At 41.0% G+C, this 14,422-nt stretch overlaps 1 protein-coding gene across 9 annotated transcripts in view; it reads right to left on the bottom strand.

Moving 5' to 3' along the window:
• The window catches only part of LOC137370017 (centrosome and spindle pole-associated protein 1), a 302,437-nt gene that overhangs the window by 277,395 nt on the left and 10,620 nt on the right, over positions 1–14,422 (bottom strand). For all 9 annotated transcript variants that reach the window (XM_068031956.1, XM_068031948.1, XM_068031947.1 and 6 more), the window contains one exon: positions 7,993–8,105. In XM_068031956.1, coding sequence (XP_067888057.1) covers positions 7,993–8,091 — 99 coding nt within the window. In that variant the 5' untranslated portion in view covers positions 8,092–8,105. The remainder of the gene's footprint in view (positions 1–7,992; positions 8,106–14,422) is intronic.

Genomic DNA, 14,422 nt, shown 5'->3' with positions numbered 1-14,422 from the left:
TCAATACCTCTTACAATTGAACTGGCTTATTAGTTGAAGACAGTCTAACAGAAGACAGACAGCTGTGATGTTAGCAACTGAAAAAAAAGAGCTCTCAGCCATTTAAACTGAAGGAAGAGAATTTTAGTCTTTTAATTATGATCTCTCAAAATTCTAAAAATAAGTCAAGCCAAAACAGAGATCTCTGGTAATTTAAACTGAAGGAAGGGCAGTTAGACTGTGACGATCTTTTATCCCTCAACAACTCTAAAGTTAAAATTGATTCATTTAAAAAGTGTTTGCATGTTAGCAATTGTTGAAATTTGCTGGAGAAGGAAAGCATCACTTACTGCTGGAATTAGACTACGGACTGTTCTACTGTGGAAGAACTTTATTTTCCCCATCAGATGGCTGTGAGAATTTCAAGCAACATTGGACTGTCAATTTGCAAGGACTCTAATTTTTTCTATTTTAAATGTTGTTTATATCTTTATAAATAAATTAGGTTTTTTTGAATTAAAGAGTTAATTTGTTGTTTTAAAGACACCTGGTTTGGTTAGCCTCATTCGGGGTTTAATAGATAGTACAATTTGGCTGTCTCTTTCTTTAATTTGGAAAATTTAAAATGATATGTTAGGCAATCTGCGGAGGGACAGGATTGAATTACCAGTGCTTAACTCCCACCCCAATCAGAATCGTATATTTTGATTGGGGGCTTTGACTGCAGCAGTCGGTCGTAACACTTGATATCTTTAATATCTAGAAATCTATCAATCTTAGTCTTGAACATACTTCAATGACTGAGCCTCCACAGCCCTCAGGGGGGGGGGGGGGGGGGGGGGGGGGGTAGAAAATTCCAAAGATTCATCACCCTCTGAGTGAAAAAAATTCCTCATCTCTTATGGCCTACCTCTTATTCTGAGACTGTGTCCCCTGGTTCTGGACCCCCCCAGCCTGTTGGGTAACAGGTTTCTCCTAACAATCATAGATTTGTCCACTCAGTTTCCAGAGGAAATACCCTTGAAAAAGATCACAGTAAAGTTGTGATTGAGTGGTTAATTCAGTTTTTCACTGGATATGGATTGCCAAAGAAATTCAGTCAGACCATCGGTCAAATTTCCTGTCAAGGATATTTCAAGACGTCATGTGCAATTTAGCAGTAAAGCAACTCAAATCATCCACTTACCACCTGCAGTCACAGGGTACTTTGGAAATACATCACCAAACCCTAAAGAGCACGATTAAGGTCTATTGTTTTGAATATTCCCATGATTGGGATCAGGGGATACCATTTATACTATTTGCTAACAGGGACAAACCAAATAAGTCTACTGGTTTCAGTCCATTCCAATTGGCATGAGGTTAGGGGTTTCCATAAACTCAGAGATTTTTAGCAAAGGAGGATACTAACCCCTTAGATTATGTGTCAGAGTTTCAAGAGAGACTCTCAAAAGCTTGTGAAATGGACAGAGAGTATCTCAAGGTTTCTCAGCAAGTGATGAAAACCCAAACTAAGCCACAGAGTTTTCAACCTGGAGATAGGGTGCTAATTCTTTTTGCCTTTGCCTGGTGTTATGACAGGTGGTAAGGGGCGTCAGTGGTTCCCACTGTTCACCTCCCAACTGACTGCAATCATGTTTTGTAAAAATGATGCTTTAGCCTAAGTATCTTTAGGGTCAAATAAACAGACAAATGACAGATTTTCTCATAGGTTAAAAAAAAAGTAAATATTTATTTTTAAACAAATCCCAAAGTAATCCCAACCACACACACACACACGGATGGACAGATGGAAAGAAACAGGTAAGAGGTAGTTTAAAGTCCCAAATGAGGTAAGTGTTCGTAGTCTACAGAAGATTACGGAGTCGTCTTGGGAGGAAAAAATTTTTTTTTTTTTAAAGTTGCAGGCCTAATTATTCACAGTCTTGAACTTGCAGAGGTATTGTACAGTTCTAGTAGTTGTAATACAGCCCAAAGCTGGTGGTGTGTAGTTTGTTACCTTCACAGATGGTTAGTCTCAGTCACTGTGATGTCTCCACTGTGGTGGCTTTTCTTGGTCAGCAGGATTCTTCTCTTGCCTGCTGGATCCTTCTCACAGGCTTTCTGTGATGGTGGCTTGATCACCTCTCTCTATAGAGAGAGAGAGAGAGAGCGCTACCTTTTTCAGGTACAAACTTCTCTCATTAGTTTCTGTTAGGAGACATCTGGCCTTCTCCCCTGTTGCAACCACACAATGGGACAAGATATGATAATCATGGCCATTGTTTGATGTTTGAATGAGAATCATTCTGTTATGATGCTGCTTCAGACCTTATTCATCTTGGCTTGGCTATGAGTCATACTGTCTCCAGTATCCTCTGTTAATCCATTCATGTCGATCAGAGTCATTAATATGCAATAGCTCCTTTCAATTTCAAAGGGGTCCTCTGCAGAGCTATTTCAGACATGGTTAACAAGCCTCATATTTGCATACAAGTCTGTGGATTTCCAATACAGGAGGTGGGGTGGGGGAGGTCCAGGGGTGTGTCATGTGAATATGTTGAAAAGTTAATATGACTGAACATTGTCACCAGTAAATATGTGCCAAATGACAGAAGAAGTAGGATAAGGATAGTGTTACTTTTAATGAGCAAGATGAAGCAGCAAAGATGGAGAACTCTCTCAGATTGAAACCCCTGCAGTGAAACTGGCAAACAGAGAAGTGTTAGCAAGTTTAGATGCAGTTTCACACTATCTTCCTTATCAAAAGGACATAGCTGAGCTGTTAAGACACTTTGTGCAGATAAACCAGGTTGAACGCCTCTGCTATTCATGGCGTTGATGTGGGGACATCAACATCTATTAAACAGAACTCTTACTGACTCAATCCTGATAAAATGGCTCAGAGAAGAGGTTCAATATATGCTGAAGAATTATATAACTGAACCCAGTCGAAATAACTGGAGTGCTCCAGTTGTGCTGATATTGAAGCTAAATGGTTCCAAAAGATTTTGTATTGATTACTGGAAAATCAATGTGGTAACTAAAACAGACTCTTAGGCAATCCCACGTCTTGAAGATTGTATTGACAAAGTGGGGAATTTAGTCTTTATAGCAAGATTGATTTGCTGAAAGGCTATTAGCAAGTCCCTTTGGCCAACTGCTACTGTTAAGAGTATAGGATTGAGCTATATTCTCTACTAACAACAAAACTATTCAAAATGAAGTTCAACGTGATACAATGGACTTTCTGGATAAATGTTAGTTTGGTTTTGCTCAAGTCTAAAGTTAATCTGCATCTCTGTTCTTGCAGTTCATTTAGTGCTGTCAGAGGTCAAACCTAACTCTCACATTTCACAGCTATTTTTGCTTTAAAGCATATTTGAAATCACTTTTTAGGAGTGCAAAAGCTGTGTTCTAATCCCCCATGACTAAATTGGATTTTGGTCGTAACGTGCAGTGGTACATGATCCTGCTTTTTTTCTACGTTTATAAAAAATACAATTAATATAATTTACAACAACTTATAATTATATACTTATATTTATAGACCCGCACCAATCAATCGAATAAAATTTACAAAAAATATACTTAATACAGTATAAGAATTTTAGTCTGCGCCACTGATAAGCACAGTAGAATTCAGTAAATTTAAGTTTTTATTTAAAATTGCCTTCAGAAATTGATGCACTTACATAAATTCCAAGATATAACTTATAACAATACTGTTTCTACTTCAGTACGTAAAATTTAAAAGTTGCCTTGAAATTCCCACTGTGTATGCAGGTAATAGTAGGAAAATGCTTCTTAAGTTATATGCCTTGGATACTTCCTCTTGTATGCGCATTTATTCTAAATGGAAAGTAAATGCAACATGAATTCCAGGATTAAGTACTTCAGGAGACATTCTTAAATCTATTTAAGAATGGGGAAGGTGGGACCTGTTCAAGTCAGACGGTCTGCAACTGAACAGGAGTGGGACAAATATCCTTGCAGGAAGGTTTGCTGGTGCTGTTGGGAATGATTGAAACTAGATTGGCAGGGCAATGGGAACCTGAGCGCAGTCTTAGTTAGCACAATTTCAGGGCAGGGAATAGGAGGTGGAAAATTAGCAAGATTAGTGAGTGACTCTGAAAGGCAAATGTAGCAAAGGTTATAAAGTGTGCAACACAGAAATTTGGCAGTGCTAAAGAATATTTATTTAAATGCAAGGAGCGTAGTAAATAAAGCCAATGATTTGAGGGCACAGATAGACACATGACAACATGATATTGTTGCTATGATGAAAACTTTGCTTTAAGAGGGACAAGAATGGCAGCTCAGTATCCCTGGATATAGAGTTTTCAGGCATGATAGTGAGGGAGATAAAAAAGGAGGGGTTGTAGCGTTATTAGTTAAGAAATCAGTAACAGCTTTGAGGAGAGATGATATGCTAAATGAATCATCAAATGAGGCCATATGGGTGCAGCTCAAATAAAAAGGGGACAGCTGCATTACTAGGAGTGTACTATAGACCCCCAAATAGCAAGAGGGAGATAGAACAACAAATATGGAGGCAGATTTCTGAGTGCAAAAACTTTAGGGCAATAATAGTGGGGGATTTCAACTACCCAATCAACTGGGATACAAACAGTGTGAAGGGCACAGAGGGGACACAATTCTTGAACTGTGTTCAAGTTCAAGAGAACTTTTTTAGCCAGCACGTAACAAGCCCAACGAGAGGGGGCGCAATTCTGGATTTAGTCTTTGGGAATGAAGCTGAGCAAGTGGATGAAGTAACAGTGGGTGACCATTTTGGAGTATTAGCATAATCATGGAAAAGGACAAAGATAAAACATGAGGAAATTGTTCTAAATTCAGGGAAGGCAAATTTTACTAAACTGAGAGGTGACCTGGCGAAAGTGGACTGGATACAGCTACCTGAAGGAAAAATCAGTGGCAAACCAGTGGGAGGCATTCAAGAGAGAGATACTATGGGCACACTGTAGGCATGTCCCCACAAAGATTAAGGGTGGTACTGCCAAATCTAGAACCTCCTGGTTATCTAAAAGCTTACAGGGGAAGTTAAAGCAAAAAAAAGCTTATGATGTCATGCAGGCCCCCCACCTGCCAAAAATGAGGCACATATATTTCGCCACATGGACATTACATTTTAAAATTGTTGCTGGGAAGAAAAGGCGGCCTATTACAAGCCCCTGACTGGAAATACATTTTTTGCATACTAGCAGACAGTGTTGCAACAAAGGAACCAGTCCCTGCTTCCCCAATACACAGAAGACGTGGTCAGACCAGTTAAGTCATGACTAACTGGCTGTAGCAGGAATTTGAACTTGCCACAGAGTTTTGAACTGAGACAGAAAGCTGTTTGCTCCTGGACTCAAAAGACCTCTCTCCTGTCTGCTCTCACCAGTTTTGGAAACCATTGAAGACATATGAACCCAAGAGAAAAGTCTCCTACAGTGAACAAGGTTAAAGAAAAATGCTGGGCCCCAACAAAAAGCAAGATCTACCTCCAAGCAAGGACTACAGCAAGCTCGAAGCACAGTAACAAAAACCCCACTTCAGAGATTGCCTCAAAGCTCTCTACTTTATTTTTTCTTCTGCTCTTTTCTGTCTCTGTTTGCATGTGCGTATCGCATATGCTTGCTAGCGTGGGGAGCGGCATGTATCCATAGGCGTTAACCGAATTAGAGTTTAAGTGGACGTTTTAATAAATTTCACTTTTCTTCTTTAACCCTAAGAAAGCCTGTTTGTGCTCATTTCTTTGCCTTATAATTGGAAAGCGGTGAACAAGGATTCACCAAGGGAGAGCTAAAAAGAGTGTGTTTAAAATTAAAACCCTGTTACAATAAGACCAGGTGAAGACTGAGAAAGACCCCTAAATACCTTTCTCACCTGGTCGTAACAATGACGATCACAAATAACTTAATACTTTAGAAAGCCTAGAGGAGTATAGAAAGTACAGGTGTGAAGTAAAAAAGGAAATTAGAAAAGCAAAGAGAGAACATGAAACATTATTGGCAGGTAAAATCAAGGAAAACCCGAAGATGTTTTATCAGTACATTAAGAGCAAGAGGATAACTATGGAAAGAGTAGGGCCCATCAGAGATGTACAAGGGAACATATGCAGAAAATGTGGGCAGGGTTCTTAATGAGTTTTTTGTCTCTGTCGTCACAAAGGAGGGTTGATGCAGACATTGTAGTTAAAGAGGAGTGTGAAATATTGGATACGATAAGCATAATGAGAGGGGAAATGCTTGAGGGTCTGACATCCCTGAAAGTGAATAAATCACCAGGACCAGATGGATTGTATCTCAGGTTGTTGAGGGATGCCAGGGAGGAAATAGCAGATGCGCTGAGGATCATCTTCAAATCCTCACTAGATACAAGCGAGGTACCAGACGATTGGAGGTCTGCAAAAGTTGTACCATTGTTTAAAAAGGGTGTGAGGGATAAGCCAAATAATTATCGGCCAGTCAGTCTGACCGCGGTCATGGGTAAATTGTTAGAATCTATTCTGAGGGATAGGATAAACTGTCACTTAGAAAGGCACGGACTAATCAGGGATAGTCGGCATGGATTTGTTGGGGGAAGGTCCTGTATTACTAATTTGGTTGAGTTTTTTGAGGAAGTAACAAGGAGGATTGATGAGGGTTGTGCAGTGGATGTGGATTACATGGATTTTAGTAAGGCATTTGACAAGATCCCACATGGCAGACTGCTCAGTAAAATGAAAGCCCATGGGATACAGGGGAAGGTGACAGGTTGGATCCAGAATTGGTTCAGGGACAGGAAACAAAGGGTAGTGGTCGACCAATGTTTTTGTGAATGGAAAGTGGTTTCCAGTGGTGTTCCACAGGGCTCAGTATTGGGTCCCTTGCTGTTTGTGGTCTATATTAATGATTTGGACTTAAATGTGGGAGGCATGATTGGGAAATTTGCTGATGGCACAAAAATTGGCCGAGTAGTTAACAGTGAGGAGGAAAGCCGTAGAAAAGTGGCAAATGGAATTCAATCCAAAGAGGTGTGACGTATTGCATTTGGGGAGGGCAAATAAAGCGAGGGATTACACAATAAATGGGAGGATATTGAGAGAAGTAGAAGAAGTGAGAGACCTGGGAGTGCATGTCCACAGGTCCCCGAAGGTGGCAAGACTGGTGGATAGAGTGGTGAAGACGGCATATGGATTTGCTTTTCTTTATTGGCCGAGGTATAGTGTACAAAAGCAGGGATGTGATGCTGGAACTGTATAAAACGCTGGTTAGGCCACAGCTGCAGTATTACCTACAGTTCTGGTCACCACATTACAGAAAGGACACAACTGCTCTGGAGAGAGTACAGAGGAGATTTACAAGAATGTTGCCAGGGCTTGAAAATGACAGCTATGAGGAAAGATTGGATAGGCTAGGGTTGTTTTCCCTGCAACTGAGGAGGCTGAGGGGTGACTTAATTGAGGTGTACAAAATTATGAGGGGCCTAGATAGAGTAGACAGGATGGACCTGTTTCCCCTGGCAGGGAGGTCAGTTACCAGGGGACACAGATTTAAAGTAATTGGTAGAAGGATTAGAGGGGACATGAGGGGAAATGTTTTTACCCAGAAAGTGGTGGGTGTCTGGAATTCACTGCCAGGAATGGTGGTGGAGACAGAGACCCTCAATTCTTTTGAAAGATACCTGGACTTGTACCTAAAGTGCTGTAACCTGCAGGGATATGGACCTGGTGCTAGAAGGTGGGATTAATTTAGGAGGCTAGGTTTTTTGGTCGGCGTGGGCCTGATGGGCTGAATGGCCTCCCTCTATGGTTCTATTATTTTACCCTAGCTCAAGTAAACAACAATTGATTAATATGTTACACTCATCAGCTGCCCATTAACTTATTCAATACTATTCTATTAGATTCTATTCTTTAATTCTGCCATATTTTAACAGCAATACATATCAGAGAATCCACACCTGACTTCATTTTCATTCAAATAATTATTCAAATTATATTTACTGTTTTATTTTCAAAAAACTTGGAAATTATCGACTTACTCGCATCTCCATGTATGGTGGATCTTGATCCAACTCAATTTTATCTTGTGCTAACTTGGCCTTCTGTTCTTCAAGGAACCTTTCCAACTCATCTGCCATTGTCAGCAAAGTACCTTTAAAACATTTAATTTTATGAATTAGAATGCTGGCTCTATGACTAAGCACAGTTCAGCTGAATGGGAACAAACTTTCTATCTAGATTTTGGTATACTTTTACAGTCCATTTGGTGAAACTAATCAATAAGCCACCAAAATGGCAAGCAGCCAGGAACTTCCTTCCAAACAGTACCGCAGACTGCAGCAGTTCAAAAAGGCAGCTCACCACCACTTTCTCAAGGGCAATTAGGGATGGTCAATAAATGCTGGCATAGCCAGCAACCTCCATATTCCTTGAACGAATAAAAAACAAACTCAGACAATGGCTGGGGGCAGTTGGGAGCGGAAAAAAAAAAGAGAATGGAACCAGCAGCGAGCTTGTGACTGCCTTCCCAGTGCTTAATTGGAGGAAACTGCAGCTAATCCAAGACTGAACATCAGACGAGAAGTTTAACAATACAGGGGTAGTGGAGGGGTCAACAGGCACAGTGGTGAATTGAAGGAATTTATTCTCTTTAAAAATCCAATAACAATAACCTGCAATGCTTCACAAGCTTCCCTATTTCAGCATATTGAATAGATATTTAAATTAGACAAGATTCTTAAGAAAGCAGAGTCAAAGTACCTCCACCACCTACAAAGCACAAGTCAAGAGTGTGATGAAATGCTCTCCAGTTGCCTGAATTGGTGAAACTGCATTAATATTAAAGACATTCAATGCCATCTAGGACAAAGCAGTCCACTTGACTGACACCAGTTTAAACATTTATTTCCCCCACCACCAGCATACCATGGATGCAGTGTGTACTATTCACAGGATGCACTACAGCAACGAACCAAGGTTTCAACAGCACCTCCCAAACCCATGACCTCCACCACCTAGTAGGACAAGGGCAGCAGATTCATGGGAGCATCACTGCTTCCAAGGTAACCAAGTCCCAGTTGGACATGTATTGATGTTCATTCATTGTCACTGGAACTCCCTACTTAATGTTGTGGGACTACCCTAACCACATGGGCAGCACTGGTTCAAAAAGGTGGCCCACCACCACCTTCCCAAAGGCAACTAGGGCTAGGCAATAAATGCAGGTCTTGCTAGCAACACCAATATCCCAGGAATTGATTGAAAAGGAAGTACTTCTATATCAGTTACAATGACTATATCCTACGCAGTAATTAGGGACGCTCGAATCAGACAATTAAGTGGATGAGCTCATGAGAGCCAACAAATGCCCAATGACAAAATGTAAATTGAGAACATTTAAAACACGTTATGGTGAAAATAAATCACAACAAAAACTCTTCTTTAAAAAAATGTTAACTATGGCATTTTGCTAACCCTAGCAACTAACAGAGTCATCCCGAAATGCACTTTTAGTAATATGGTAGAGCAGGAGAAAGAGGAAGAAGAGTGAGAGGGGGAACATAGGAACAGGACTAGGCCATTTAGCCCCTCAAGTCTGCTCCACCATTCAGCGAGACTGTGGCTGATCTGTGAGCTAACTCCATATAGCCGAGCTTTGTCCGATATCCCTCAATACCTTTAGCGAACAAAAATCTAGCAATCTCAGTTTTAAAATTAACAATTGATCTAGCATCCTTGTGGAAGAGTTCCAAACTTCTACCATCATTTGCATGAAGAAGTGTTTCCTGATTTCACTCCTGAAAGGTCTGGCTCTAATTTTTTGACTATGCCCCCTAGTCCTAGACTCCTCAAATAGTTTCTCCCAATCTACCCTGTCTGTTCCCCTTAATATCATAAAAACTTCGATCAAATCACCCTTCAACCTTCTAAATTCCAGGGAATACAATCCCAGTCTGTTCAATCACTCCTCGTAGCTCAATCCTTAAGAGTCCAGGTATCATTCTAGTAAATATAACTGCACTCTCTCCAAGGCCAATATCTCTTTGCTAAGGTGTGGTGCCCAGAACTGCTCAAAGCACTCCTGCTGTGGTCTAAGAACAACAGAGAAGAATAGGAAAAATAGAAAAACAGAATATTATTTAAGTGGAGAGACTCTGCAGAATGCTGCAGTACAGAGGGATCTGGGTGTCCTCGTATATGAATCACAAAATGTTAGCATGCAGGTACGGCAAGTAATTAGGAAGGCAAATGGAATGTTGGCCTTTATTGCAAGGGGGATGGAAGATAAAAGTAGACTACAACTGTACAGGGTATCAGTGAGACCACACCTAGAGTACTGCATACAATTTTGGTCTCCTTATTTAAGGAGGGATTGGAGGCAGTTCAGAGAAGGTTCACTCGGCTGATTCCTGGGATAAAATGGGTTGTCTACGAGGAAAGATTGAGCAGTTTGGGCCTATATTCATTGGAGTTTAGAAGAATGAGAGGTGATCTTATTGAAACATAAGATTCTGAGGGGGCTTGACGGTAGATGCTGAGAGGGTGTTTCGTGGAGGAATCTAAAACTGGGGGTGGGGGGTGGGGGGGGGGGGCCAGTTTCAAAATAAGGGGTCTCTCATTTAAGACGGAGATGAGGAGGAATTTATCTCCGGGGGTTGTTAATCTTTAAAATTCTCTACCCCAGAGAGCACTGGAGGCTGGGTCATTGAATATATTAGGGCTGAGCAAGAAAGATTTTGTTCCACAAAGGAGTCAAGGGTTCTGGAGGGTCAGGCAGGAAAGTGGAGTTAAGGCCACAATCAGATCAGCCATGATTTTACTGAAGTAGGCTCAAGGGGCCAAATGGTCTAGTCCTGCTCCTATTTCTTATGTTATGTTCTAACCACGGCTTTATATAGTTAAAACATGATTTCTACTCCCTTGTACTCTATACCTCCAGATATAAAGGCCAGCATTCCATTTGCTTTGTTGATCACGTTTTGCACCTGCTCATGATATTTTAATGATCTGTGTACTTGGACCCCCAAATCTTTGGACACCGTATGTTTTTAGCTTTTCAGAAAGTGGATAGTCTCACATTTGGCTACATTGAAATCCATTTGCCACAGTTTTTCCACATTCACTTAATCTATTAACATCCCTTTGTTTGTTTACACTTCCATCTACACTTACAATGCCACTGATCTTTTGTGTCATCTGCCAATTTGGATAGGAGACCTTATCACATTATCCAAGGCGTTGGCAGATACAGTGACTAGTTGAGCCACGAACACAGATCCTTGCGGGACACCACTAGTCATAGCCTGCCAATCAGAGTACCTGTCCGTTACCCCTAATGTCACCTTCTGGTCAGCCAATTTCCTAATTGGGTCGTGTTACAACCAGGTGAGAAAGGTGTCTAGGGGTCCCTTTCAGCCTTCACCTGGTCTTACCGTAACAGGGTTTAATTTTGAACACATTGTGTTTTTAGCCCCCCTTTGGTGAATCCTTATTCACCACTTTTCAATAATAAGGCAAAGAAACTAGCACAAATAGGTTTTCTTAGGTTTAAAGAAGTTGAAATTTATTAAACTTAAACTCTAATTTGGTTGACGCCTACGGATACACGACACACCCATGCTAGCATGCATATGCGATACATGCAAGTAGAGACAGAGAAGAAAAATAAAGTGGAAAAGTTTGACCCAATTCTAAAGAGTTTTTGTTACAGTTCTTCAAGCTCATTGTAGAGTCCTTGATTGTAGATAGATCTTGCTTTTCGTTGGAGCCCAGTATTTTTCCTAAACCTTGTTCACTCTAGGACTTTTCTCTCTTGGGGTTCATGTGTTTTCAGTGGATTCAGAGGCTTGCGAGGAAGAGATGGGAGCAGGCAGGAGAGATCCTCTCAGTCCAGGAGCAGTCTTTGAGTTTAAACTCTCTATGGCTGGTTCAAAAGACCCCTGGAACAGCCAGTTAGTCATGTGACCAGCTGGTCCAACCAGTCCTGGCCCCTATGGATTGCATCACCCCAGCAGGCCCTGGAATGTGCTTCCACACCTCCTCACTTTCAAGTGATCAAGATCCATTGTGGGTTGAATGTGTCAGGGAATGGTCCTTTGTCTACACAAGCACCATCTATTAATATGCAAATGTCTTTTCCAACCACGCCTGATCTGTTTAACAAGTCATTTTCTCGCTCCAGCAACAGTTTAAAATCAATGTTCATGGTAAAATTAATGTGCCTCATTTTTGGCAGGTGGGGGCCTAGCATGACAGGTCGATACTTCGCCTTCAATTCAAGGGAATTCATCTAATGCCTTCTCGAAGTCCATATACATAGCATCCATAGACATTCCCCTATTACTTTAGCCACCTCTTCAAAAAATTCAATCTGATTCATCAGGCATGCCCCACCCTTTATAAATCTATGCTGGCTCCCTGCTCAGCTGAACATTTTCAAGTTATTCAGTCACTCTGTCGTTAATTATTGACACTAAGTTCCCAACAGGTGAGAATTTGGTGCAGAGGGGGAAAAGAGGGGCTGCTTTTATATATTTTTCAACCCAAAGTAACTGGTGAGTGTTCTTATTTTGTCTGCAAGCTGGGAGACTGTAACTTACTAGTACTTTAGCTAACTAAATTAGTAACTAATTGACTAATTAAATAAATAAGATTAGACCGACAAAGCAGGGATGGTGGTGTGCAGTGACTGCAACATGTGGGAACCTGTGGAATGCACTGCAGTCCCAGACAACCATATTTCAGTTAGTGTCTACAGCTGGAGTTGCTGAGCTGGAGTCTGAGTTGCAGACATTGCGGAGCATCAGGGAGGGAGAGAGTGTTACCTGAACACTTTGTTCTGGGAGGCAGTCACATCCCTTAGGTTAAATAGAATTTTAGAGCTGGTCAATGATCAGGGACATGGGTCTGTGACTGTGAGTCAGGCAGGGATGGGGATCCAGCATGTAGTGATGCAGAAGCCTCAGCCCTTGACGTTAACCAATAGGTAAGAGGTGCTCGCTACCTGTGTGGATGAGCAAACTGACCATGGCACCATGGTGCAGGAAGCCATTCTAGTGGGGGGAGCACAAAGAAATGTAGTAGTGATAGGAAACAGTTTGGTCATGGGAATAGATACTATTCCCTGCATAGGGTCAAGCAGATTAGAGAATTAAACATATGGCTCAAAGAGTGGTGGGAAGAAGGGATTTCAGTTCATGGGGCACTGGCACCAGTAATAGGGAAAGAGGGAGCTGTCCCATTGGGATAGCACTTAAACCGGGCTGGGCGATTCATATAACTTGGGCTGTGGATAGGGTTTTAAACTAACAGAGAGGGGGAAGGATATGGGTGAAGGAAGAATTAGAAATCTAAAGAGAAAAAGTTGAGGCAATCAGACATTGTAGCAATGTGGGTAAAGACAAGCAGATTGTGATGGGAAGGGGCAATAACGCACCAAGTAATGTCCATGCAGGGAGTAGTAAAAAGAAAAAATTAAAAGCACTTTACCTGAATGCATAAAGCATCTGCAATAAGATAAAGGAACTATAGATCAACAGTTTAGCTATAATCACCATTGCAGAGACAAGGTGACCAAGGTTAGGAAATAAATATTCTAGGGTACACATTTCAAAAAGAGACAGAATGGAAAAGGAGGAGTAGTATCCCTGATAGTAAAGGATGACATAAGGATAGTAATGAGAAAGGATCTTGGCTCAGAAGATCAGGAAGTACAATCAGTATGGGCGGAGATTAGGAATAGCAAGAGTCAGAACACGCTGGCGGGCGTAGTTCATAGGTCCCTAACAGCAGTTACACCATCGGACAGAGCATTAAACAAGCAATTATTGGAACCTGTAACAACAGCAATGTAATAATTGTGGGTGATTTTATCTTCATGTAGACTGGCAAAGCTGGTCTGGAAGATGAGTTTGTGGAATGCTTTTCCAGTTTCCTGGAGCCATACATTGTGAAACCAAATAGGACTAAGGCTATTTTAGATCTAGTATTGTGTAATGAGGTAGCCTTAACTTGTATAGTAAACTCATAGTAAAAGCTCTGCTGGAAAATAGTGATAATATAATTAAATTCCATATTAAGTTTGAAAGTAACATACTCCACTCACAAACAAGAATCCTAAACTTAAACAAAGCCAATTACATAGGTATGAGGGGAGAGCTGGCCAAGGTCGATTGGGTAAATAGATGAAAAGTTATGGCAGTAAATAAATGGTGGGAAATATTTAACGAAACAATTTAAAATGTCCAACAAAAACATATTCCATTGAAAAACAAGAACTCAGCAAGAAAGATCCATCCGTGGCTTATTAAGGTTAAGGAAAAGAGGCTTAAAATCTTACACAGAGTCGGAGTAAGTCCGAGGATTGGGAGTGTTTTGGAAAGCAGCAAAGGGCTACAAAATGTTGATTAAAAAGTGAATAATTGGAATAGGAAAGTAAACTAGCCAGGAATATAAAACAGATTCTAAGAG

This window comes from Heterodontus francisci, chromosome 5 (genome assembly GCF_036365525.1).
Source record: "Heterodontus francisci isolate sHetFra1 chromosome 5, sHetFra1.hap1, whole genome shotgun sequence".
Taxonomy (NCBI): domain Eukaryota; kingdom Metazoa; phylum Chordata; class Chondrichthyes; order Heterodontiformes; family Heterodontidae; genus Heterodontus; species Heterodontus francisci.
Note: the sequence above shows the minus strand (reverse complement) of the source record. Positions and strands in the feature narration are given on the sequence as shown.